This window comes from Epinephelus moara, chromosome 21, assembly GCF_006386435.1.
Source record: "Epinephelus moara isolate mb chromosome 21, YSFRI_EMoa_1.0, whole genome shotgun sequence".
NCBI lineage: Eukaryota > Metazoa > Chordata > Actinopteri > Perciformes > Serranidae > Epinephelus > Epinephelus moara.
The window spans coordinates 2,572,931-2,598,786 of record NC_065526.1 but is presented as its reverse complement, the minus strand read 5'-3'; the positions used below and the strand labels follow the sequence as shown (position 1 = coordinate 2,598,786).

The window sequence follows — 25,856 nt, the reverse complement described above, 5'->3', positions numbered from 1 at the left end:
ACCCCACGGCTGGCCCATCTACCCCTGTGAAATATTTCTGGGGGCATCACTGACATTAGGATTAACGCTCTTTGATACTTTCTCACTTTTTTTCTAATATTTAAACATACCAGCTACTGTGGTCCAGACTGAAAAATCTTCTCAGTTATTGCATAGTTTGCCATGACATTTAATGCAAAAACATCCATCACCCCTTGAGGATGAATCTTCCTGACATTGGTGATTTTTCCTCTAGCGCAGTTGACATTTGTGATTTATTGACTGGATTGTTGTGAAATTTGGTACAGACATTCAAATCCCCCTCAAGATTAATTGTAATAACTTTGATCATCCCGTTGCGCCATCATCAGGTCACATTTTTCATTTGTCAAATACTTAAGTTAATGATCAAATAACTGCAAAACAAAGATATTCATATGTACTTTGTATTCAGTGCTGATTAGCAAGGAATACTAGCACGCTTGGAAAGATTGCCTTTTAATTAAACTAGGACGTCTATGCAGTAGAAAGATGCAAATTCTTTTGAAACTGGTGCTACAGAGGGAGAAAACCTCCAACTACGAGGAAGCACTGTGTCGCACCAGACGAATGAACACTTTGCTGGCAGGTGACATAATGTGAACACGTCTGTTTCAAACATGGCGGACGGCTGGCAAGAAACCATATTGATCTTTTACAGTTAAACAGTCCGCTAAAACATGTTTCTGAAACATGTGAGGTGAGAAAAAGGCAACTCAGTAACAGAATCCTGGTTTATATTTGATCAGTGCTGCCTACTTTTACTGTTTGATCTCAGGTTTTTTGTTTTTTTTTTGTCTGTATTTTCACTGTGCAGGAAACAGCATGGCACCCACTTCCTGTTCACAAACTCTCATATTACAGCCAAACAGTGCACTAAAATATGTTTCTGAAGACATTTTAGCTGAGAAATAATCAATACAGTAACAGAACCTTGTTTTTTATTTCATCAACACTGCTTAGTTTTATAGTTTGATCTCAGTATTTTAAGTCTCTGTTTTCACAATACAGGAAACAGTATGGTGCACACTTCCTGTTCACAAACCCTCACTATTACACATAAAGAAGGCACCAAATTATGTTTCTAAAGAACATTGAAGGTGAGAAATAGGCAGTGCAGTAACATAACCTTGATATATGTTCGATCAACACTGCCGATTTTTACAATTTGATCGGATTTTACTCTTTTTACTTTACTCTTTGTGTCCACGTTGGCAGCATGGGTGGCGGGCAACATGAAAATGCAGAAGTACACCTTGTAGTTCAAGCAACAGCCCGAGAGCAACCAAAACTCTGCTAGATGAAGTAAATTGCGTCACCTGGCAGAGTTTTGCCGGGGGCCAGGAGGGATATCTAGGCACTGGATAGATGGAGGGAAGTTTACCTCAGTTCACTGACACATACTACCCACAGTGTTCTGACACAAAGCTGGTTGAAAATCAGCAAAGTACCCTTTCAACTAGCATTAGCATTAGCATCTTGTCTCTCTACTCACCAGGAACCTTGTGCTTCGACTTGATGTTCCCCTCACACTTCCGTTTTGCTCTGAACAACAGGCCTATCTGTTCATCTTTTGTAAGCACATCATCTGCGTAAGCCTGCAAAAAAAACAGAAAAACGTAGAGGTTAAATGAAGGGAAATACTGAAGCATCAATGACAGTTATGTGCAACATGTAGGGCTACGTTGTAAATGCAAAGCTCCTTCAATAACAGTCATCATTAAGCGACCTGACAGTGTTCGATCAGTCCAAAGAGGCTATTTCTACAAGAAAGGTTGTTCTGTTGACTGATTTGTGGGCCCATCAGGATCTGATGCAAAGGTTTTGACCTTTCTCTCATACTAAAAATGAGCACTGAAAGCATCAGTTGACTCCCAGATAGCAATTAACAGTGAAATAATGTCAGGCAGTATTGAATCCACATTGATGGCTGACACTGAAACCAAAGTGAAAGTGCTTGCTATGTTTAATGTCAAATAAACGTCAGATTCTAAACCATGACTGTCTCCTCCGCCATCTCCCTCCAAAATAACTTTTAGATGTTTTTCCCTATTCCATGTAATTGTTTTCTTTGTCACACAAAACCAAACATGCTCATACTTTGCAGAGAAGAGATGCTTTATTCAAAATGTTTCTCACACAGTTGATTGGTCTTTGTTTATGTTGAAATATCAAGGAGGGAAGCTTGGCACGAGAGACATATTGATTAAATGTTTGTATTTCAGTTTTGAAAACATGCCTCAAATTGCCAATTCAATGGCATTACCTCTTCATTCCAGCTGTGGCTGTTTCAGAAATGTTGATTTAAATTAGATTTTTCAAACTCTCTCGCCATAACTCAGTGCTGGATTAACAACTTCTGCTATCTCCAGACATGATTTCCTCTTCACAGCTGCTTCATAACCCTCAAACCACTGCTTTCTGCATCCCTGGTCATAGCGCTGCAGGCAGCACCTTCTAAATACGGTTTCCTTCTGTGAAATGGTCCTGAAAATGTAGACTGCTGACATTCTCTCAAACAGAATATGAGGGAAAGCAACAGGGTGGCCTGGATGTTAGACCGCCCTCTGTATCTGGAAGGTCAGATTAGATTGTACTTTGACCGCAGCAGTCCGCCCCTCCAAGTGTTCATGAGAAAGCGGTAAGCCTGTGTTTATTTCTGTCTTAACTGTCATGAGGATAAAAAAAGTTGTAAAAGACTGAATGTTTTTCCTTGAATAAACAGTATCAGTTTCACTTGTTGTTTATAGTCCCAGCTTGTATTCCTGTGGTTAAATCCACTGTGTGGCCACTAATCGGACATGACAAAGTTGTAACATGGACAAAAACTACATTTCATTCCCAACATTAACTTACACCTTATATGTTGTCAGTCTTTGAACATTGTGTTTGAGAGTGGCGTGGCTCCTCAGGTGTGGTTTTCCAGTCATGGAAACATTTTCCATTCTAATAGGTCACACTGACTGGCTCGCTGTTTGCTCAGAGATCACTTTTGGGCAATGACAAATGTGACTGTATTGAAAATGACCACATTCATTTTTAACAGAGCGTGACAAGAAAAGTGGAAATGAAAACAGAGAAATCCAAGCCAAGCGCTAAAACTGAAGCATAGATCAGCGCACAAATCATTAGGATTTTCTACGCTGTCATATAAGGGTTTTCATGGTGCGTTGAGCCAACGCTGCCGAAAAATGCAATATGTATCTGCACAATGAAACACAAACTAACATGTATGCCATCGAGTGTGCCTGGAGGTACGGCTAAAAAAACTCCCGGTCTTATTTTTTTGGTTCAGTGATGCAGAGCAAACAGTACAAATTAAAGACAGACGTTTGCCCAGAGCAGCTGACTCCCCGGCTGCAGTTGTATTTGTCAGCTTCAGACACAAATTACATGTCTGGATGTAAAGGAATCAAATTCTGCTCTCAGGTTTACAAGTGATGGGAAAATGATTTGTCAAAAGGAAAATTAGTCCCAGCATGCAGAGAAGAAAGAAACATGAAGAGACAGAGAGGGTGAGAAGGTTAAATGCTGACACAGATGCAAATTATTACACTTCTAAAAAATGTATCACATCCATTTGATGTATGACGCAAAAGCAGTGTGAAAATGTTCATAGGATGTCATCATTAAAGACGGCAATTTGATGCCATCTGTCCAGCGTGATTAGTTAAATATGGACATTTGAGATAGTGAGTGAGTGACAATAAACTAAAACAAAATTAAAAGGTTGATTGTGTTTAAGCATTTAACAACCTTTGATAAATCTGTTAAATCCAACAGTTCATAATTGTTAGTACAGACATTAAGTATGTGTTGCTTTCTGTTTCTTAACATGAAAAAATGCAGTTGTGAATTTAACATTCCCATCACTTAAATAAACATGCAACAATGCAAAAATGCTGTTTTACAATAAATAATCCAGCATTGAAAATCTAACTTTAGACCACAAAAATATTATCAACAAAGCGTACTTAAGGTATTAGTCGTCAAGATTTCACTGGTCGCTTAGTCGCTTAAAACCAAAAAACAAACCAACTGTCAAAATAAACCAAAACCTACAGGACTGGACCATGTTGGAATTTAATTTGAAAGGACAGACACAGGAAGTGGCCACATCAGGAGTCAGGTTAATTTCCAGGGCTGGTACCTGCGGTTATTCCACAGGCTAGTTAATAACATGTCGGGCAGGAAATCCAAAGTGTGGGATCATTTTGAGAAGGTGAAGGACGAACCCAAGGTGATATGTAAACTCATCTTCATTGGTCGACTACAAACATGACGTATCATCTGAAACATGGAAGTAGCTACATGCCCATTAGCCCACAGCGTCATTAACAGGCGGCTCGCTCAGTGTGTGACGTGCACTTGTAGATAAAATATAGGCCTATATTAATGAAGGTTCATTAGTACGGTTTTGTATTTCTCTGTAATGTAGCACAGTGTTAACAATGTTACTGATACTATTCTTTCTCACACCTTCAACTCAAACCACCAAAATATATCATTTCATCATTACATTAATATCGTAGCGAGTACTCGACTAATGGCCCTAAATGACAATTGGTCGACTAGGAAAATGATATTATAACATTATTTGATTATTATTACTGTTGCATGTGCAGCACTTTAGTGTTACAGCTGGTTGCCGCGAAGCTGTGAGGTAAATTTAGTGACGTAAAAAGTAAAATAATTCCTTCTAAAATGCAGAGAAGTCCAAGTATAAAGTAGAGAAAAACAACACAGAGCTTGAGTAAATGTACTTAATTACTTCCCACCACTGGCATCCTGATACAGTTACTGTAGTACTGCACACCAGTCAGAGTGCATAGCTCTGCAGTTAGCTGCTCCAAATGACATGAAAACCATTTACTGCAGCAAAGCAAAGTTTTGCTGTCTCTAAGCCCTCTCTGGTGCCTGTTTATAATCTAAAATAAGCAGCTGAGGAACTTCTAAATCTGCACGCCGAGACAAGGAGTAATTTGGGAACAAAGACGTGTATACATTGTCTCTGGTGCAAGTGCGTAATTCTGCGAGCTTAAAATGAAACTGCAAATACCGAGCCGTCGTGGATTTGCTGCACACAAAACCATAATACCTCAATCCATCAATATTTTCACTACTTTCAGCCTGAAATAAGGATGTCCAGTCTGAGAGCTGAATAAGGTTACAGAATGAAGACGTTTATGGCTTTGCACAGTAAACAACCACAGATGGAACAACATTTGACCGCAGGCGAACAAGGATAGATACTACCTGTTTGCTGTACTAACTATGCCAATATAGAATATTCCACTGAACGCTCCTGAGACGTTCACACTATTTTCATCTGAATAACTGGCTGGTGTTGCTTTGGGTGAACGCTGAGCAAACAGGAAACCAGAAACAGTGAGTCTGGACGGTTGCTGCTCGGAAAGGGCAAGTGTCATTATCATCAGTGCTTAGTAAAGTAGATCATCACTTGTTTTGCAGTTTTGTGATTGCAATTTTCACAGTCTGAATGAAAGTTAACAAGCTCTTATTATCATCTACTGCATATTATATGCTGCATTTCTTTGCTATCAGGGTGATTTTTACTTCAGTCGAACACTTCAAAGTGGGCCTATATGTCAGTTACAATTTGCATTCATACCTCAGTGTGTCTTTTTTTACCAATCTGGTTAAGTGAAGCTGCCATTCCGACACATTAAGAACACACATCCTCACATTTACAGCTCACTTTAAGCCCCTGTGAAACACTAAACTAAAACGAGGCCCGGAGTCTCAGGGTATATTTTCTTTCACAAAAACTAAGGGAAATTTCCTCCTTCATCTGCAGACGCCAGCTTCGCAGGGACATAGAAGAGTATCATTTACCATTTTAAGAAGAGAATCCTGGGTAATAAGTGTGCCCCCTGATTATTTCTGAAAACTATTCCTCCTCCACTGGCCAGAGTCCAAACCTCCAAAGTAAACACAACTCTCACAGGGAGAAACATGGACATTCTTATTTACTGCATTTCATTCAAAACACAGTAATCTTTTTGTCAAATGCTTTTTGCGCGTGTGCCAAAATGAAAATTAGAAAAATACACACCATATAAATATGTGTGTTTTCATCACTGGACGCTAGAATACAAACTCCACTTGAATAAACCACAAGTTTCTATTTGTCTTCACAAACTGCGGCTTGATGACTTCAACTGCAGCTCTCTGCAAGGATATAAGACCAATATTGAGAGAACTGTATTTAGGCTGGTGTGTCAAGACTGTGTTGAACCACTGCGCCTAAATACTGACGGTATGAGAGTGAAGGTACACTTACAGTTTTAGCTCTGATTCCAGCATTTGGTTTCCATATTATTTTAGTAACTTAATGCTCAGTTATATTTAGTTATAGAAGTTTAGCTTGTCTGGCACCACAGATGTCTTCAGTGTTCATGTGTTGATTTTTTAATATGTTGTCGCAGAAGGATAAAGAAAAAATACTTGCATCAAAAATGGAGTCATGTGGACAGACGCCATGCATACATTGAGTGGAGACACTGGGTTTCCGGTACATTACCAACAGTCTTGATTGTGGACAGCTTGCGCTTTTTCTTTCTCTTTTTTCAAGAAAGCTGTGGTTGACCAAAGTCATTTCCTGAAATGCCCTACAGTGAATAAGAGAGTGAAACGCTGGAGCTTGTGAGGTAGACTTTCATTAGAAAGCACAAAGCAAAAAAAGTTGAGTTTCCAAAAATGTTCAAATGATCCGCAAAAGCACCACTGAGTTCAACGCAGTGTAATTATCTTTAGTACATCAACAATGTATTGTGAGTCAAAGCACAGCCCAATGAGCTCATTAGTAGTATTTCAGCCCATGAAAGAGTCGTCTAAACACACTAAAACTACACGACTGAATAAAACGCCAAGTTCAAAGACCACCACTTGTATTCAACCACATGCTCCAACAGCCATGGCAGCAGAGACTCGTGACTTTCTGAGCAAAACACAGCTGTGTGAGATGGTTGTGAGGTCAATTTAAAAAAAAACAGATTTCTCTATCAAGATTAAGACGTTATCTAGATGGTGCCGATCTTTAATCTAATCACATATGTCCACATTTCCACACACGGAAAATGCAAATGTTACAGTAAATTGCTTCCAATTGTGTGTACATTAGCTGGACAATTTAAAGGATAAAAAAGGAACAAACAAAGATAAACGAATTAATGTCAGGACTGGAGATTTTAAGGACCATTTCCCTTTTTACTATTAACAACAATATGAAAACTGGACAATGCAATAAGTGGATTATTTTTTCAGTATTTCTGAATGATTATGAGTGTTACTGGAGGCTCAAGGAAGCATGAATTATACAAGGCAGTATGCACAAAAAGGCTAATCCTTAAGTCCCTCAAATAAAGACATTTTAACAATGTTGCACTTTGCAAAATAATCCAACTTAAACATGGACAGATTAGACCAATTAGCAAGTGACAGCAACCTTAACCGAGCTGATAGATGGGTTTAAGTGTGGAAAGGTTTAAGAAAAAAATAGATTCAAAAGGTTTCTTTATGTTGGGAAAATGGGAACAGGAGATAAGTTCATCTGAAAACTGAAAGGCGAGCTTGATGGTGGCACTAGAGGACCACTAAAAGTCCAAAATCTGGCTCAGCTCCGTCAGTCACTGGCTGAGAGCCAAAACAACAGTTGGGATTTAGACAGCCTCTCCATCTTCATCTCCAACAAGGAAAAAAAAAAAAAAACAAGTTTTGGAATCGACAGCAGAAATTCTGAGGTGTGACGCTCCTGAAAAATGTCACTGAACAGTTATTAAGATAAAATGACCTTTAATTAATCTCTCATCAAAGACAGATGTTGATACTCCAACAGTGACTGTCCCCTAACTAACATCTTAGGTTTGCACAGTGACAGTTTGATCACGCCACACATACAGGACTGTAGCTGAATGGATCATGGTAGATTTTCTTGCAAATGTGATCTTGAATATTTTATATAATTTCAACATTTATTGATGTATTGCTGCTTTTAAGGGACTGTTCTTTATGTATCATGTGTCTTCTATTTTTTATTTTTATTTTCTGTCTTACCCTCCCAAAAGCTGATTATTATGTTTCCAAAAACGTTTTTTATGGAGCCACAAAGAGCAAACAGGAGTTGAAGTTCTTACCAACACAAACATCTAATTTCATAAGCAAAACGCAAATCCTGCTCACAAATGGCATCATCACACAAGCTGTGTGTGCACTGCAGCATGACAACCATCCGTCCTTCCACACAAAACCAACAAAATTTTTCCACAGCTCGCACACAGCCAGCATTTGCAACATGCGCATAATGACCATTTTTCCAAATAAACTTTACACAACAGTGGCAGTAGCAGCTGGCCAAAATTATATTAGTGACTTGGCGCAGCAGACATAATTAGATTTTAAACGTATCCTTTGGTTTTTAAAAGTTAAGAGTTTAAAATTAAAAATGAAATCCTTTTTCATGCATGAAGAAATGCAAAAGATATTTACTTTTTTTATAAGAATCTGGTGCATACAATTAAATTATGGCACAATTTTAAATGAGATTAGGGATCGACCGATATGGTTTTTTTCAGAGCCGATACCGATGATTATGAAACAGAGATATCGATAGCCGATATTTACAACCTATACGTCTGCTGTAAAAATTATAGTTGACACAGAATTAAAAAACTAAACACTGACAAAGCACTGTAATGGTAAGGACTAAACAGTAGCAGGCTATTATAACAGCACTCGAACGGTAACTGAGGAAATGCTATCATGAGTAAGGAAACACCAGAGGCAGGATAAAAACTCAGAATGAAATTTTAGATCTTTCAATATATAGGAAAATAAATAAGTTAATAATAGATAAATAAGTAACAAAGTCGAAGAATATGCCAGCTAAATAAAAACAGATTAATAAAAATAAATACACAATAATCATAAATACAAAATTTAAAAAATAAAATTTAAAACAATAATAAAAAAAACAACAAAAAAAACAAAATAAATTAAATAAAGCAGAGCTCAATTAAATCACAGATACTGATAACCCTAAAAATTCATAATATCGGCCCTGATAATCGGCCAGGCCAATTATCTGTCGACCCCTAAATGAGATAGATAAATGAGACTTTCTTTTTTTTGTAATTTGTAGGACATTTCTTACCAAGTTGCTCATTGCCTTTTTTCCCCCTATGTTTTTGAGTGAAATCGCACCAATTTGTTCAGGGTTCAAAGGTTTAAATACTTGCGAAAGCACAATAAAAGTGATGTCACTCCAGGTTTCAAAGGGTTAAAATAAATACAAAATAAAACCATTTCAAAGTTGAATGTCCCTCCCCGAGCCAAAATAAAACGTATTAGTCTAACCCTGGTGCTAACATGCCTCAGTCTGCACCACTCCTTTCCCCTTCAAAAGTAACAAACAGTCCCTTACAGACATGTGTTAAGAGTTATTTACAATATGTGTTTGTTACTTGTTTTCACTCACATGATTTTGAAAGTACGAGACTAGTATTCAACCAGCTATTAAAGTGTTTAAACACATGAGCTGTAAATACACACACTGTGTGTTACACCTCAGTGTTTTGATTGTCAACACAAAATGTCTGATCACAACTCTGTTACTATTTTATCTGGAAACACAGACCATATTAACTTTCTCTCCCTCTTCACAGTCGCCCAATAATGCCTCCCTCTGTTGGCTGATCCGTCAGTGAGGATGAGATTTTTAGGTAAATGCTCGTATAAAGTGAGACTTTCCTTTCCAGATCACACTTCGTCACATGGATGATAAATAATATACAGATAATATTTACTCTGGTCACTGTAAAGCGCCTCTATTATGGGAATACAGTCGAATGTTTGTTTTATGTACTTGTTTTGGTCATTTGCCATTCTTTACACCATAGGCTAACATTCACTTCCTTGTTGTTGGCATATAGTCAAAATTTGATCCCAGGGGCTTTTGGACTTTCCTCTACTTTTTTTTCTCGGCAAAATAGGGGGGTCTAGAAAATTATAACTCAGCTGAATCTTGTTTTTAATGGCCTGTCCACTATCTGGAAAAAACATGAATATGTTACTTCTGACATATTGCACCGCATGAATGTTTTAGCGGATGAGGTTCCTGGATATTATAAACTCTATGAGTCAGTGCCACTCCTCTTCAACTGTGCAATTTGCATTTGATGATAAAAACCACAAACCACAAGACTGGTTGTCCTTTGGAAATGCTCGCAGACCACATTCTGACTTAAAGCAGCATTTAGTTCCTAATTATACCCTGCTCTGGTCGTAAGCCTGAAGAACAGCACTTTTGTCCTTGATGGAAACATTGTGTGTGCTCTGCGAGGCAGCATACATCTCACGCTGTGATCGTGCTGTTGTCCCAAATTAAAAAGGGCTATTTTTGCGTTATACGTGATTTAATGCACAAAGTATGAGCCGCTCCTCCAATAAAGCGATGCAAATGAAGCATTTTAATTTTCATCAAAAGCTTAAAAACTAATGCCTGTAAAGCAGTCACACACACTGGACCTTTCATATCGAAATGGATGTCACAAGTGTCACCTAATAATACTTGTGGCAGGCTGCTAGCAGGAAAATGGGTTACAACAAATGTAAATCCAGCCATCTTTATATATAGATTAAAGGGATTGAAGATTAAAAATATATATTTTAAAGTGGATTTTTAATCCACAAGAGCTTCTTTTTCCAGATGTAACAGACTGTTTCACACACGCTGCATTAACGGCATATGATACCCTCTCAGTCACAGCCTGGCAACCTCAGCAGTAATCCTCCAAATCACAGCTGGGTATAAAACATGAGATGATGTCAGTGTTCATATTGGCATTCAAAACGCATCATTCATTTTCACTGGAGAGAAACACTGACATTCTATCACCTCAGAAACATTTACCCATTATATGTGGCGAAATAGGCTGCTCAATATTGATTATTTAGGTTTTCCATTTGTTAGTATGAGCTGTGATAATGAATGTCGGGTCAAGTGTGTGGGTTAACTTAATTACATACAGCTGCAAATGGCCGTGACCTGCTGTAGTGAAAATGAAATAGGTGAGGTCGCAGAAAGTAGGGCTCTACAATATTTATTAGGATTGACAGCAGGTACTTTCTAATGGACTCATCTATTTTTAATTGAGACTTTCACCAAAATTCACATGCTGCAAGAAAAAAAAATGTCTGAAAGCTTTCCCAATGTGATTTCTATTTACACAAAGGTCTCATAAATCAATGATGACATTGAATTGACTGTCAGGTAAGGTGGACATTGTGATTCAGATGGCATATCCACTGTGCAAAGGTTTGTTTCTGTCCATTCACATCAGTGTCTCCACGGCTGCCACAAATGTTTCTCTGCCGTCACTTTACTCAATTTGCCGAACCTTGCTCCAGTATTATAGCACTCAAACTGTCATCGCTGTGATTAGCTGCCCCCGGGGAGTTTTTCAATTCATATTCATCTTTGTTTAACATCACAAAGCCGAACTGTCGTTACAGATACACACGTTCACAAGTCTAAATGGCGATGAGTGTCAACCACCATCGAGCCACCACCAGTACTCTTGGCATGTAGATCACCCTGTAAAGACTGTGTCAACCACAGACATACCGTCAACAGTGGCAACATATAATTTTGATGTATATATGTTTCTCAAAGGTATTATCTACATTTCATTAATTAATGGTGTACACACAGAAGTTCATGTGATAATTAAGAACACATCATATGAAACATTAAAGAGTAAACACAGCCTGGTGAAATAGCACCTAGCAGCTATTATAAAACAAAAAAGGCCGTCACTATCAATAAGGGATGCACAATATGACTTTAAGTACTGTGAGACAAAATAAAAGTTGTTGTAGTTATATATAATGTTTCTTGAGGTAGCACTCAGCGATGAATCAAATGTTATTTTCAATCATAATTTTGGCTTCTAACAATTCTAAAAATAAGATAAGATGACGTGATTTTTGTGCTGCGTTCGTTTCACAACATACTCTTGTCTTTTTCTTGAATTATAAATCCAGCGCATCCCTTTATTTTACAGCGGCGCACTCAGTGTTGCCAACTGGGAGACTTTCTCGCCAGATGTAGCCACGTTTTAGACTCTCTTATTGAGTATTTTTTGGTCTTACTTCTACTACTCTACATCAGGAAAAAAAGCGAGACATATATTCAAAAATATTACATTGTAATTAATTCCAAAGCATGCTACACAGGATATTCACAGTCAATGGCTCCTCTCTCTCTCTTGTCTTGCGCCACGTTTATATTAAATGCTATTGAATTATCTTTTTTTTTAAATAACATTTTTAAATGATTTTTTCATTAGAATTATATTTAAAGTTTAAAAGAAATCACTGTTAGAAGACTTTTTTTAACGTTCAATAAATGCAAGATGACTTCAACAAAATCTATTATCTTTAGTTAATAGTAATAAATAACCAAAATAATTGTGATTATGATTTTTTAAATAATTTGTTGAGGCAGCCATTTCTTTATCGTCTCTGGTTGTATAAATCCATTGTGGAAAGTGTTGCACATAAATGAGTTGGATTAATTTTGAATTTACAGAATTTTATTACAAACTTGAAGATTTGCCTTGATTATTAATTTATTTAAATTATTTAACTTGCCAGAAATGAACATCACCACCTGGTTGTTGCTTGTGTAAAGTACTGGCCAGTAAAATTTATAATTTCATATACTGTATAAACTACTTATATTGTCCTAAAACATTGATTCAAATTGTTCATCTCTCCTATCAAGAGTTAAAACTTAATTTGCAATTATTTTTTATGTCAGTTGTGTCAAAATATTGATTGGTTTTAGCTTCTCCGATGAGAACATTTGTCGGTTTCTTTTGTCTTTTGCAAACTGCACATTTTCCGACTTTGGACAGGTGGTCGGACAAAGCAAGACATTCAAAGACTGGGCTGTAGAAAATTGTCTTGACTATCTTTCATTGCTTTGACATTTTATACACTAATTAATTAATTAATTAATTAGTTGAGAAAATAATAAAACAGTTGTTAGCTGCAGCCCTACAACTGTGGGTCAGTCATGGTTGATCTTGTGCTTGTAAGTCAGACGCAAAGCCCACGTAACGGTAAACTAAAGTCAATGAACCAGAAAACTATGTGGAAATGCCCGTCCAAGAGTCAACACACATACACAGGAAATCAGTAACGCAGTGGGAGGTCAAGTACAAAGAATCTGACCAGTTTAAGCACAGTGAAGCACATCTTGAAGCCAATGTGACAGCAGCTTATCCTTTTGACCTTTGGGACCTGATGAATACAGTTTCTGCAGCGAGCATGTTGTGTGTCATTACCAGTGAGAGCAGAGCACAACACAGCAATCAGTGCTGTGGATGTAATTTAACATGTGAGTGAAGGAGTATGAAAAGGTGACACACCCAACTCTCCCCTCCAAAGGGGCAGTGAGCAGCCTGGAAAAGGTCACTGTTTGTATAAAACCCCTAATTGTGACTGCCTTTCTAACAAAACCTCTACAGACAAATTAGGTGCAGCTTAATCACCCCAAGGTGTCTCTTATTACCTGCTAATATTCCAGCCTTTTGATTTGCTTACTGAAGAGGCTGCTGGGAGTCTTTTGTGCTTGGTCACCTTGATTGAAGTGCTTTTCAGAGGAGCCATTCTTGCACAAGACTATTTCAAATAGACCGGCACAGAATATGAATTATACTCAAATTAATGACCTCACAACCATTATTATCATTAAGAGAAGTTAATAACTGATCAAATTAATTAGATGTATTTCAATTTATTTTTAGCACAAGCTTAATATTTTTGTTGAACCACAGATTTTCCCGAAGCATAAAAATGAATAAAACATGACAATAACATTACTATGACCTTTAACATGATATTTAAAATGTGCATATGTTGCGTCCTTCCATAAAGCAATGCTGTAGGGGCTAACATAAATAACACACACCATCATTTCCAGTGTGACTTCCAGTAAAAAAAGACTCACACGACACACAGGAGGTCCATGTGAAGCTGAAGCTACTGAAGAAGCTTCAATAAAAATCAAATTGTAAATATTACTGTGTCCTTTACGCTTTCTACGTTTCTACAAAAGCCACTAAATGATGCGCTGAGCCATTAACGCATTGACTAAAGCATTATCACTGCATTCACAGGATTTAATACATGTCCCAGACACAAATGTTAATGCACACATGTGAGGATGAAGATGCTCACACTGTCTGGTGAGTGAAGGAAATGTAAACACGCATGGACTACACTGTTCCCGGTGTGCTCCAACTGAGAGGCCTGCAACTGGCCTGTCAGCGTGAGCTTTCCACTTTCCACTTACTACAGGGTCACTGGTGCTGGGGTCTTTGAACCATGTTTTTATTTGACTGAAAATGGCTCGAACTGGGTAAAAGGCAGAGTCTGTAGCAAAAGGCAAACAGAGTGCTTGATAACAGTGCGAGTCGATATCATACATTTAGCTCACTGCAAACACAGCAGTAAGATGGTTTAAGTGAATCTGCTTTGCACATCAGCCTCTGTAAAAGCAGCACTTCAACTCAAAACCCTGGAATAAAATCGTTGTTTTTTTAACATATGTGGAGCAAGGTTGCCTCATGATAACAAGTTCCTGGATTTAAATCGAGATAATATACTGTCGTGAACTGCAGTGAAGCAGATGACACATCAAAGGATAATAAAGGTTCTCTGAGCTTTTCCCCGTCTACATAATGGTAACAATCCCTTTCAGATTTGATCCTTGAGAACACATCACATCACATAAACTGAGGCCAAACTACTGAACCTTTCAGACCAACACAAGCTTCATTACCCCAAACTTTAAATTCTTTACATTCTTTGTCACTGCAGCAGAACAGAGGTACGCTCTTTCTTATTCCCTACATTCTCCTTCCTTGTTCAAAACCTGGCGCCTGCATTTCCCACAATGCAACACAACCAGTGTCAGACATGAGCAGGTTACGTGGGTGCTAAGGTTGCCGCTGCAATGGTTGACTATTTTACCATCAGAGCATTTGTTCTGAATCTTGAACAGCATGTGATGTGGCGCCTGTCAGAAATCCCTGCGATCTGACCTGACTACATCATCACTTGGGTCAAAGTGCAAGGGTCGGGGTCACCCATGGGTCAGCTAAACCGGGAGTTAATAAATGGTGCAGACTGAGAAAGACCAGAAAATTGTCAGGACAGTTTTGGAGCTGCTTTTTAGATCCATAATGAAATTTTCTTGGACACAAGGGACTTCAAATATTGGCGGCACGTTGGTGCAGTTGTTAGTATTGTCGCCTCACAGGAAGCAGGTTCAAACCCAGGGTTGGGGGGCCCTTTGTGTGGACTGTGCATGTTCTCCCCATGTCAGCGTGGGTTTTCTGCGATTACTCCAGCTTCCTCCCACAGTCCAAAGACATGCAGGTTAACTGGTGACTCTAAATTGTCCGTAGGTGTGAATGTGAGTGTGAATGGTTGTCTGTCTCTATGTGTCAGCCCTGTGATAGTCTGGTGACCTGTTCAGGGTGAACCCTGCCTCTCACCCAATGGCAGCTGGGTGAGGCTAACAGGATAAGCGGTTACGGAAAATGAAATGAAAATGAAACAAGAGACTTCCGCTGCTGGGGCATAGCCATTGAATTTTACAGCAGCCACAGAGCAGGTGAAGGTATGATTTTCCCAGGGCACGAGTGGCTTAAGTGAAGAGACAACTAGATGTTTGACACCATTTAAAATAAAATATTAAACATTTTGACACATGCAGTCCAGAGAGAAATCGTGGCGAGGCAAAGGAGTGCAAATTCTTTGGACTAACGGCTGACGATGTAAGAGCGTCTGAGCAGTTTTACCGCAGCTCCTATGTAAGTGCATGCACATACAAAATGTTAGTAGTGCGCCCACATTACTGTGCAGCACCCCTCAGTAACTATATATTCCCACATGCATGGTGACGCTTCAGTTTGAGATCTGGTGCACACTTCTCTCTAACTCCACACCCAACTAGTGCTGACGGCAGACCTGAGTGACATCACTTCGTCATCACTTCATACTTCATACGTAAAATCACTGGCAACCCCTTTAAGCTTTTACAGAGTGCATGTACACATACAAAAAAAAAAGAAGCATAGTGAATGTGGCTTGAAAGGAGACTGAAATACATGCTTCAGTATGCCAACTAATATTGGTACTCTATTACATTTACAAGATAATGTATGTAGATATATGTACACGAATTATAAGACATAAAAACTACATGCTAAAAGTAGGTCCTTGATTGGCCTTTAAAGCTCTTTACTGTAGCCCTTATGAGGCTAATTATCCTTGAAAAAACCTCATCAATAATAACACATGAAATAAATTTCTTCCAAGGTCTGGTTGTTCCAAAATAACCATGCCACATTACATCACCAATAAAAACGACTGCAGACAGAAGCCACAACCTCTAACGGATGTTCCAGCTCAAGGGTCACATGGTGCATTTGATAAATTATAACACGTAATACAAAAACACTGCTGGGTTACCACACAGAAAATAAAGCCACAAATCCACGGGCTACATTTCAAGCAACACCTCTATTCAGTGCACATTTGAATGCAGACATAGTGTGAGTCGCAGTAACTGAGTGACTAACACCATGCACTGTTCTATGACTGCACAAATATTCTAACATTATTTTGCTGTTTGACTTTAAAACACTGATTATGATTGATAAAATGTGATTTAGGAATGGAGGAGTTAGGAATCCCCAACATTAACCTGCAACACAAATGTACAAAGACAGCTCAAATAAAATCAACTAAAAGTTTGTGTTTTTCATTTGTTAATTAACTTGTTCACCCACCCACTCGTTCATTCAATTCTTACTGTCGACTGAACATATAGGGCCACAGGGTTGGCTGGAGCCTCTCCCAACACACGTCACCAGTCTACCAGGGAAAAGACAGTGAACTTCAAACCATGAGCAATATCTTCTAATGTTGGAGGAAGAACTCATTCATTTGCAGTAACGCTTGGAATTAATCGTATATCTGACCTCTGACACATAATTAACATAACACTTGCAAATGTCAGTCCCATACATTAATTGGATTCCTCCAGGTCTGTATTCATATGGAGCTCTTTAACTTCAGATCTGTGTGTTGAGTGCCATGGAGCTAACGCAGGACAGTCCAGCCAAACTTCGCACTGTTATCTGAAATTAAATTGGCTGCGATGCTTCCTGTGCTGCAGTGTGAGGATTTCTCACTTATTGCTGGAAAATCTGGAGCTGTGAACTGCATACTTACAAACCCATAAGCCCCAGAGTTTTGCAATGAAACTAATAAAGGTCCTTTTAAGAAATCCAGCCTCCTCTCAGCCATAAGCCCTGAGCCCGGGGAGTATTCTTGCCCAAGATTTGAGCTGCTTCCAAATCACGTAAACAACTGGATTGAAATGTGTGAAATCCTACTCTCCCTGCTCTTGATAATTTGCAGAACTGACTTGGAGTTGTCTACAAACTCAATCCCTGTTGCATTTAGCAGAGAGGAATGAGTCTGGGAGCTTCTGTAGATTTGAAACTCAATCCCTCCACCTACAGTGGGGGTGGGGCTGAGCAGGACGGTCGGTCAAACGGCAGAAGCATCTACATGGCTGAGAATTTTCACATGTCAACTCAACTGAGGTACTCTGGGATTCCAAGCATACTGCCTGCAAGGAAGTCTGCAGCACAACATTGATACAGCAGGTAACTGATGAAAGATGACCACATGGGGTGCAACCTCATCCTAGCTCTGGTAATCAATCAGTGTGGCCCTGACTTTAGGAACTGTTGAGTTTAATATACTGCCAGTCCATCATGTTGATTTTGGACGTGCTCAACACTGAGTATAGACAGAAGCCAGATCACCTTATCAAGGTCTGACAGAGGAGAGGCGGCTTATCACTCTGAAATGTGTCAAATGTTTGACACATTGACGTGGCTTTCACTTCTCGTAGATAAGCATCACCACCTACAGCATGTCTCCAGTATTCAGCTAAAACTTAGAAACTGCCTGTCTGCACAAAAATTTTATTCATGACATGTCCACAGTGAGGGAAAGAAAAAGTGAGATGCAAGAGTTGGTGCCGCAAAAATGTCAGATGTAGTTTACGAAAGCATCTTTGGCCTCATTAAATAGTGCCTCCTCTGCCTTTGCTGATCTTTCTCAAACTGCTACTCATTATCTCTTGAAGATGCATAATTCACAGGATCACCGCGGACTAAGCAGCCGATTTAAATGCATCATTAAGTCATCAAGGTTAAAAAAGAAAGGCGTGGAAAAAAAGGAAAAGAGCCAACTACTCAAACTCATTGAGTGCACACCCAAACAGCCTTTCTTTTTGAATGCCGAAGTTCACAGGGAAGAGGCACATCATTAAAATATCTGTTAGAAGTGTAACTTTTTCATGGAGGTGTAAAAGTGGCATTGAGTTACACATACTCTACCATTTTTCGAGTGGAAAAGCTAAGAAAAAAAAAGGCAGAGGTCACGGTAAGTCAAGAAAACAAGCCCTTTCCTGAGTCAAACACAGCCATGGTATAACCTTACCATGCCGGTGAAACTGAAGACTCTCCTATTAACACACACGTTATGAGTCTGACTCACAGGCACTCTAAAAACTGAGCAATGTGTCAGTCAATACCAAAAAAAAAGAAGATAACTGCCACAGGATGTATGCGTTTTAAGGAGAAAGTTCAAGAAATTAGATTATTCTGCAGTTATCTCAGGAATCCTCTCAGCTACTGTAAAGCGCTGCAGTGAAGCACAGAGCATAATGACATGTGTGTGAAGGGTATTTTCCAACTACAAGTTGCCTCTGTGAGCTGAATCCCAAAGCTGATCCCAGGAAAATTCAGGCAAACATGTTAACTGACTGGTGACGACAGCGAGTGACTCACAATCTACAGCGACAAGCCATGTACAGCAGCTGATACAGAGTTTACACCTCCATGCTGCTTGAATCCACATGACGAGCTGTAAAACTAAATTGCAAAACAGGATGTCTCAAATCTGCCAACCACATAATCCCATTTGGACGGAGAAATTACATTTTAACCAAGGTGTGTATAAATACCATCTGTGCACTGGAATACACCCTCTCAAATCCTTCAGCTTTATAAACTACAGCTGATTTCCTTTTTCCCCACAGTCCATCACATCACGCCCAATTACACGACACTCTCAAAACTGAGAGTATAAACGTGTTATTTTTGGTGTGTGTCAGTGACTCTGTGATGTGACTTTTCACTTGAGAAGTGAGTGCATGTGTCTGTGAACTGTCTGAACAGAAGTACAAGCTTCTTTTAAAGCACTACCCGTAACTATACCTCAAACACAACTTTAAAAGCTTTCCTGACCTGCTGGCACCCCTTAAAACTGTGGAGGGGATACATGTATGTTGTTTCTGTTACATCAATACAGAAAAAGACCACAAACTGAAGTCTAGTGGTATAAATCATTTCATCACAAGGGGTGTTTTTTAAGAGTTCAAACACATGCAGTGGCAAATCGTAATGACTGTGAGCATTTCCAAGAGCGTGGTGATTTGAAGTGTTTGGTTGACGTGATATATTTCCAGCATCTTCATTCCAGCAACCTGTTGTGAATCACTCATAAACTCCTACAATAATTTGATTGACTATTCAAATGTTATCACTCAACAAGTTACAAGGGGCCAGCTACATCTATTGTACTAGCAGGTTTACAATGCCGTAATCAGTCGATTAAATGGCCTTACTTTTTGTTAGGCAGTAATTATGACGGGAGAAATGTAGGAAGTCATGTGACATAGCGTTTGTAAAAAGAGGAGGTTGGGGTGGTAGACGAGTCAAAGAAACACATGACTTTCACCCATAGTGTATCAGGATAGACGACATGACAGCTACTCAAAAGTGATGCCAAAATATCTGGATTGCCCTCTGGTGGCTGGCTGCAGTATAGGTTAAATTCCGCCCCCTCCATGTTAGCATAATGACATGGGTCAGACAAATTGCAGAAATGGAAATAGCACGTCAAATAAATTTTTCCCAAAGTTGTTTCATGTCATTTCAGATAGTTCTTATCACGCCGATGTTTGTTCAAGGGTTAATTTTTCTGATTAGTTTGGTTTTAACTAGTTATCTGATACTATAAAAAGGGTGGCTGACTTTGTGACCAACAGCTGAGAGTGTGCTCGCGATAAATGGCGCTACTCGCAATTGGTTGGACGGGTGTATAGGCCGAAACTCGACACCACGGAGATCACTGCTGTGCACACTCTGGCTCCAAATTACACCACCAGTGCAAGATGGCAGTGGCCGTAACCGGGATATTTTGGCTTCATTTTTGTACAGTGGGGGTAAATGAAGATGCATCATCCATCTTTATATACAGTCTATGCTTTCACCCAGGTGACCACGGTTTGTGTCCAGTGTGAAACCATTTGTCACATGACATATATCACGTTGTGTTCCATTCCATTTGTACCATGTATAGTTATTTAAATCCACACGTTCCACTTTTTTTTCTAAACCTAACTGATAATAACCATTCAAATGAGTAACAATCAAAATGGATGCATTGCCACTACCTGATACAATGATGTATTGTAGTCTTTTTCTAAATTTGATACAATAAGAACACGACATAAAAGATGGCAACTAGCAGTAGCGACACCATACAATCACCACATCTAGCTCAGCAGAACAATAACATGAACCCACGGTAAAATCTGGAATTAGAACAAGAAACTAACTCACTGTTTATGGTAGAATGAGAGTCAAAATGCGAACTGGCATCTAATGGTGCCATTGAGACTGTCAGCAGGGATTTATAAATATGAACTTAACCCTTTGAAACCTGGCGCGACATCACTTTTCTTGTGCTTTGCCAGTATTTAAACCTTTGAACACTGAGCAAATTAGTGCCATGTCTCTCAAAAACATGGGGAAAAAAGGCAATGAGCAACTTGGTAAGAAATGTCCAACAAATTGCAAAAAAATAATAGAATAGAAACAAAAAAAAGACTATGGGAAAAAGAAAAAAAATTACATTTATAATGTCTATGTTTACTTTTAAAATTATGCCACAATTTATTATTTTTTTTATTTTTTAGAATTTTTAGGCACTTTTTCCAGGTCATATCCTTGTTTGTTTGTTTGTTTGTTTCTAACTTTCTTTTGTTTTTTTCTTGTTTTTAATTTTTTCTTTTTACTCATTTCTTGCAAGTTTTTGGGTCATTCCAGTTTTTGTTGCTTGTTGCCTTCTTTCCATGTTTTTGAAAGAAATCAAACCAGTTTGCTCAGGTTTCAAAGGGTTACAGGAATAGTTTGACATTATTAATTAATGATAATTAAAATTATTAATAACTATTAATTATAATTATTAATTTTAGCCATTGGTGAGTTGTTTTTGCCTCTTTCAGCACCTTGTTTTGGTTTTATGGCACACGCACATCATCATTCCTTTGGTTCAGTCTCACTGCTCTACGACTTACAAAACCCACAGTTAAGACAACAGAAATATTCAGAATGATCATATAAAAAGATCATACCATCATGACATTGTGTGATTCAGCTAAAGATAAACAGTAATATGGAATTGTTGTCATGCCCTACTAGCAAGACATATTATATCATATTGTTTTATGGCCACAGGCTACAAGTCGTCATTTCATAGTCGTCTGAACTGTCAAAACAAACAGTGTGAAATGTGTGAAACTGAAGTAAAAGTAGCACTGCGAGCGTAACAAACTGGTTGTTTATAGCACTCGAGGCTCTGTTTTCAGAAATCAGGGAGGTGTGGGCACACAGGGTGACTCATGTTTGATGATTTCATGGCCGGGGGCATGCAACACACTTGTTGCACGATTGAAAACAGGGTGAATCTTGGAGAAATACAATAAATGATGAGTAGGGGCCACATCAGTAATGGAAATCCAAAATGCCTCTTTATCTTCCCTTCAAATGCAATTGTTTTCTGCGCAACAGCAGTCCTGTCATTTTGTGATGGAGAGAACAGTCTGAATTGGCTCCAACAAGATTCCTCTGTACTAGATGGAGAGCAACCGCAAATTCAATTCAATTTAAAACACTTTATTTGCCTCAGCCTTTGGGGGGAATTTGCAGATGCATGTTGAGTCATACAGCAACAAAATATGGGAACGTTTTTTAAAAAAAAATGCATATGAAAACAAACAAAAAAAGACTGATGAGCTGTACGCAGTATAATACTGCTATGACACATGCCAAATGCAAACATATACAAAACAGCTGTAAAATGAACAGACTACGTGCAAAGACACAGAGGTTTTCTGATATCCAGCTCCCTCTACCCGCCCCATATTTTTATTCAGCTTATTTAATTAAACTTTTATTTTATCTAATCTTCATTTAGCCAGAGTAAAAACTACGAGGCATTTTAGACCCATGCAACACAGTGCACACAATTTCAATTCAATTTCAGTTTTATTTATAAAGCCCAATATCACAAATCACAATTTGCCTCAGAGGGCTTTACAGCATACGATATCCATCTGTCCTTTGGACCCTCACAGCAGATAAGGAAAAACTAACGGGGGAAAAAATGGTTGAAACCTCAGGAGGAGCAACTGAGGAGGGATCCTTCTTCCAGGACAGACAGACGTGCAATAGATTAACATTAATTTTAGCAATAACGGTAATTGTGGTACAATTTATTGCATAGTATATATTAATATGTGACAATAATAATCACATGTGTATAATAACAGCAGAAGTATGACTATAAAGAATTAACACTAATGAAATTCTCCAAACAACCAGATGCTATCATTATCAGTATCCATTTCCTTTCACTTTAGAAACACAATGGGAGTTCCCTGACGGATGAAAATCATTAAATCTACGCATAATTAAAGCTGCAATGAAAAATGTTTCATCCTTTTCCTGCCTGAGGGATTAGTATCAAAGTCAAATTAGCCAACATACAAATATGTCACAACTACCTTGGGGCCAATTTCAAGCTCGCTGCCTGTTTCGTCTGTGAAGCTGACCAGTGTGACAGCTGAAGTAATGTGAGGCAATCGGCACGACTTCCAGTAGAAACAATGAGGCAACGCTATTAACAAAATATAGAGGAACTATAAGGAAGCCAAAAGTCACTACTAATCCAATTTGCAATGATTTTTTCTGGACATAGATATAACTGTTCCAAAATATGGCATTAATAACTTGAAAATGCAGAATGGCTCCTTTAAACGTTGCTGATTGTGAGCCCACATGCTATTCATTTTGTCTGTTTGTTTTGTTCTGGTGTGGATTTTGGTGGATTCACGTGGCTGGATGGTCTGTCCGTCCTTGGCTTGGTGTGTGTAGCTTCCCGCCATGCAAGAAGATGGATTTGCTCAAGGTAAAGAACAATGCAGCAAGTCGAGCTAACTGGATAAAGTAAGAAAATGAATTGTGTTAAGACTGGGGTCTGTTGTGTTTGTGAGGCAGTGGGCTCTGATTAGTCAATTAACAGGCAAGTTGCTGCAAAAGGGACCAATGTCAATACGGTAAAAGCCTTTGTAATGCTCACAGATCCCAGGGGAGACTGGTTAAGACAAGCATCAAAGCACACCGCTAATGGATTTCTTTTAAAAGAAACCTTTGCTGTTAGTAAAATCTGTTCATTGTGCGGAAACACACACACACACACACACACACAAAGATTGCTGTTTGTATCATATGCTTTTGTCTGAAGGCAGGCAACAAATCCTGGTAATCCTTGACACCAAAATTGCTCTTTGCTACCTAATCATTTCTGACACACCTCCTACTGCTTCTCCTCTCTCACTTGGGAGCAGTAAAGGTCACCACGTAAAGTGTGGCCATGCATCCCACACACAAACAAAAAAAAAAAAAAAATCATCATCATAAAATGTCCTCAGAATGCAGAAAACACATTGATGTTACCTATTGTGTGAATTTATCTGCCAGTGGGGGTTTTCGTTTAATTAAAGAAATAAGAGATGACACCCAGCTGAGAGAAATGTACTGTGAGATGAGCAAATTGGTCCCAGCAGGGCTTTGTTATCTCTGTGTGTCTTAATGGGGTCTGTTTAGAGAGGGAATCTAGATCCAGGCCACGTCCAAACTGTTTGAACTCCCTGAGTAAATATGGCATGAAACACGGGTTACATGTGCTGTAGATGGTAATGAATAAAGACATCAAAGGTATACGGTTAAAGAGCTGGTGTTTCACAAGAGAATCATAGCACAAAAAAATCTAAGCATTAAGCATTTCCTTTTTAAAACCCCTGTGTGAGGAAAAAAGTGCCATACTTACAAAAAGAAATCCTAATCATACAAATGACGCACTTTCATTGTTCGGAGCCGACATCTTACAACCAAAGAGGCAATTAAAGGACAATTACACGCAATCATAAGTAGAATTTTATTTTCATGTCACCTGCAATTACCTGAAGAGGTGGCAATTGTTTTTTAAATGGTAATGGATCAGCGTTGCACACTGAGTTGGAAATCAACTCAACTATTTTTCCTGTGCTTGAAAGATAATGAGACAGGCATTACAGTAGTAAGTGGGCATTGTGGACAACAATTGATATACAATAATTGTGGCAGCAGCATCACAGCACTCATTTTACATTTTCAAGTGTTAAAAAAAACAAGAATAATTTTCATCCTGAGTTTTGAGTCAAATAATTCTAACAAAACCTTTAATTTAAAAAGACAAGAAAAAAGATAAGATCGATTGACTTACTTTGACTTTGATTTGACGTTTGCAAGGCTGCATCCATGACGTTAACATAGTGGGACTCACCCTCTCCCACCCCCATCCTGTCAATATACATTTTAATGTCTAGGGGTATAACGATCCATCGTCCTAGATCAATGCAAACATGGAAAACAGCAATCCATATCATCATCTATAGGATACGCTTTTATTTTGAAATCTGTGTCACTGCCAAACAGCAGCAGGCAGATAATGGCACGCAGCCAAGAACAACACGATGAGGTCAACTTTATTTACACAGGGATAAATCAGCAGTGTGGAAATGTTTTGGATTTCGGAGAGAACACAAGTCAACAGCTGACGCACATGCAATATGTGAACAATGCCATAATGAGATAGGACAGGACGTACCTGCCTGGTCGGACATCGCACTTTGCTAACTGCTCACTACAGCAACTTTAGCTTCTCTGTTTCAACAATGTTTGGCTGAAAAAACCTGCATTTTGGCTGAAATTCAACCGAGCTGCTCTGAAGGGAGATGCAGAGACTTAAACTAGCAGTGAGTGAAATAAAGTATAAATAATACATCTAATTTTTTAAGCTATGAGTAGAGGAAAAGTCCGCCAGCCACTTGCTAATTTAGGGAGTGTAAAAAAACATAAGCTGATGATGGTGACTAGCAAAAAACAATTGTTTTGTCCATAAACCATGACAGTTATTACTGACCTGAATTACTTCTGTTAAATTATCCTGTAGTTTTATGGCTGTTGGGCGAAGTTTGCTTTCAGGGCCAAATGGCCAGACAGTATAAAGTAAACTTTGCTGCACTTAAAGGTAACCTAATGTTTTTTCAACCTGGGCCCTATCTTCTGATCTACTTTTGTCTAAACGAGTGATAGGATGTTCAATATGTGACATTTCTCCAGTATGAAGCTAGGGCTGACCTGCCTGCAGCCCGTGAGCGCGCGCTATATTAAATAATAGGGCACTCAGACAGTGTCAAACAACGTCAAAATACGTCCACTAAAAGTGCATTTTTCTCACACAGATAGGCTCGGATTGTTAGTATAATTATC

The 25,856-nt window shown here is 38.7% G+C and overlaps 1 protein-coding gene across 1 annotated transcript in view; it reads right to left on the bottom strand.

Annotated features, from left to right (window-relative positions):
* Positions 1–25,856, bottom strand: part of pth1r (parathyroid hormone 1 receptor) — a 69,683-nt gene that overhangs the window by 38,781 nt on the left and 5,046 nt on the right. The window contains exon 2 of the mRNA XM_050074944.1: positions 1,514–1,616. Within this exon, the coding sequence (XP_049930901.1) occupies positions 1,514–1,616 (103 nt within the window). The remainder of the gene's footprint in view (positions 1–1,513; positions 1,617–25,856) is intronic.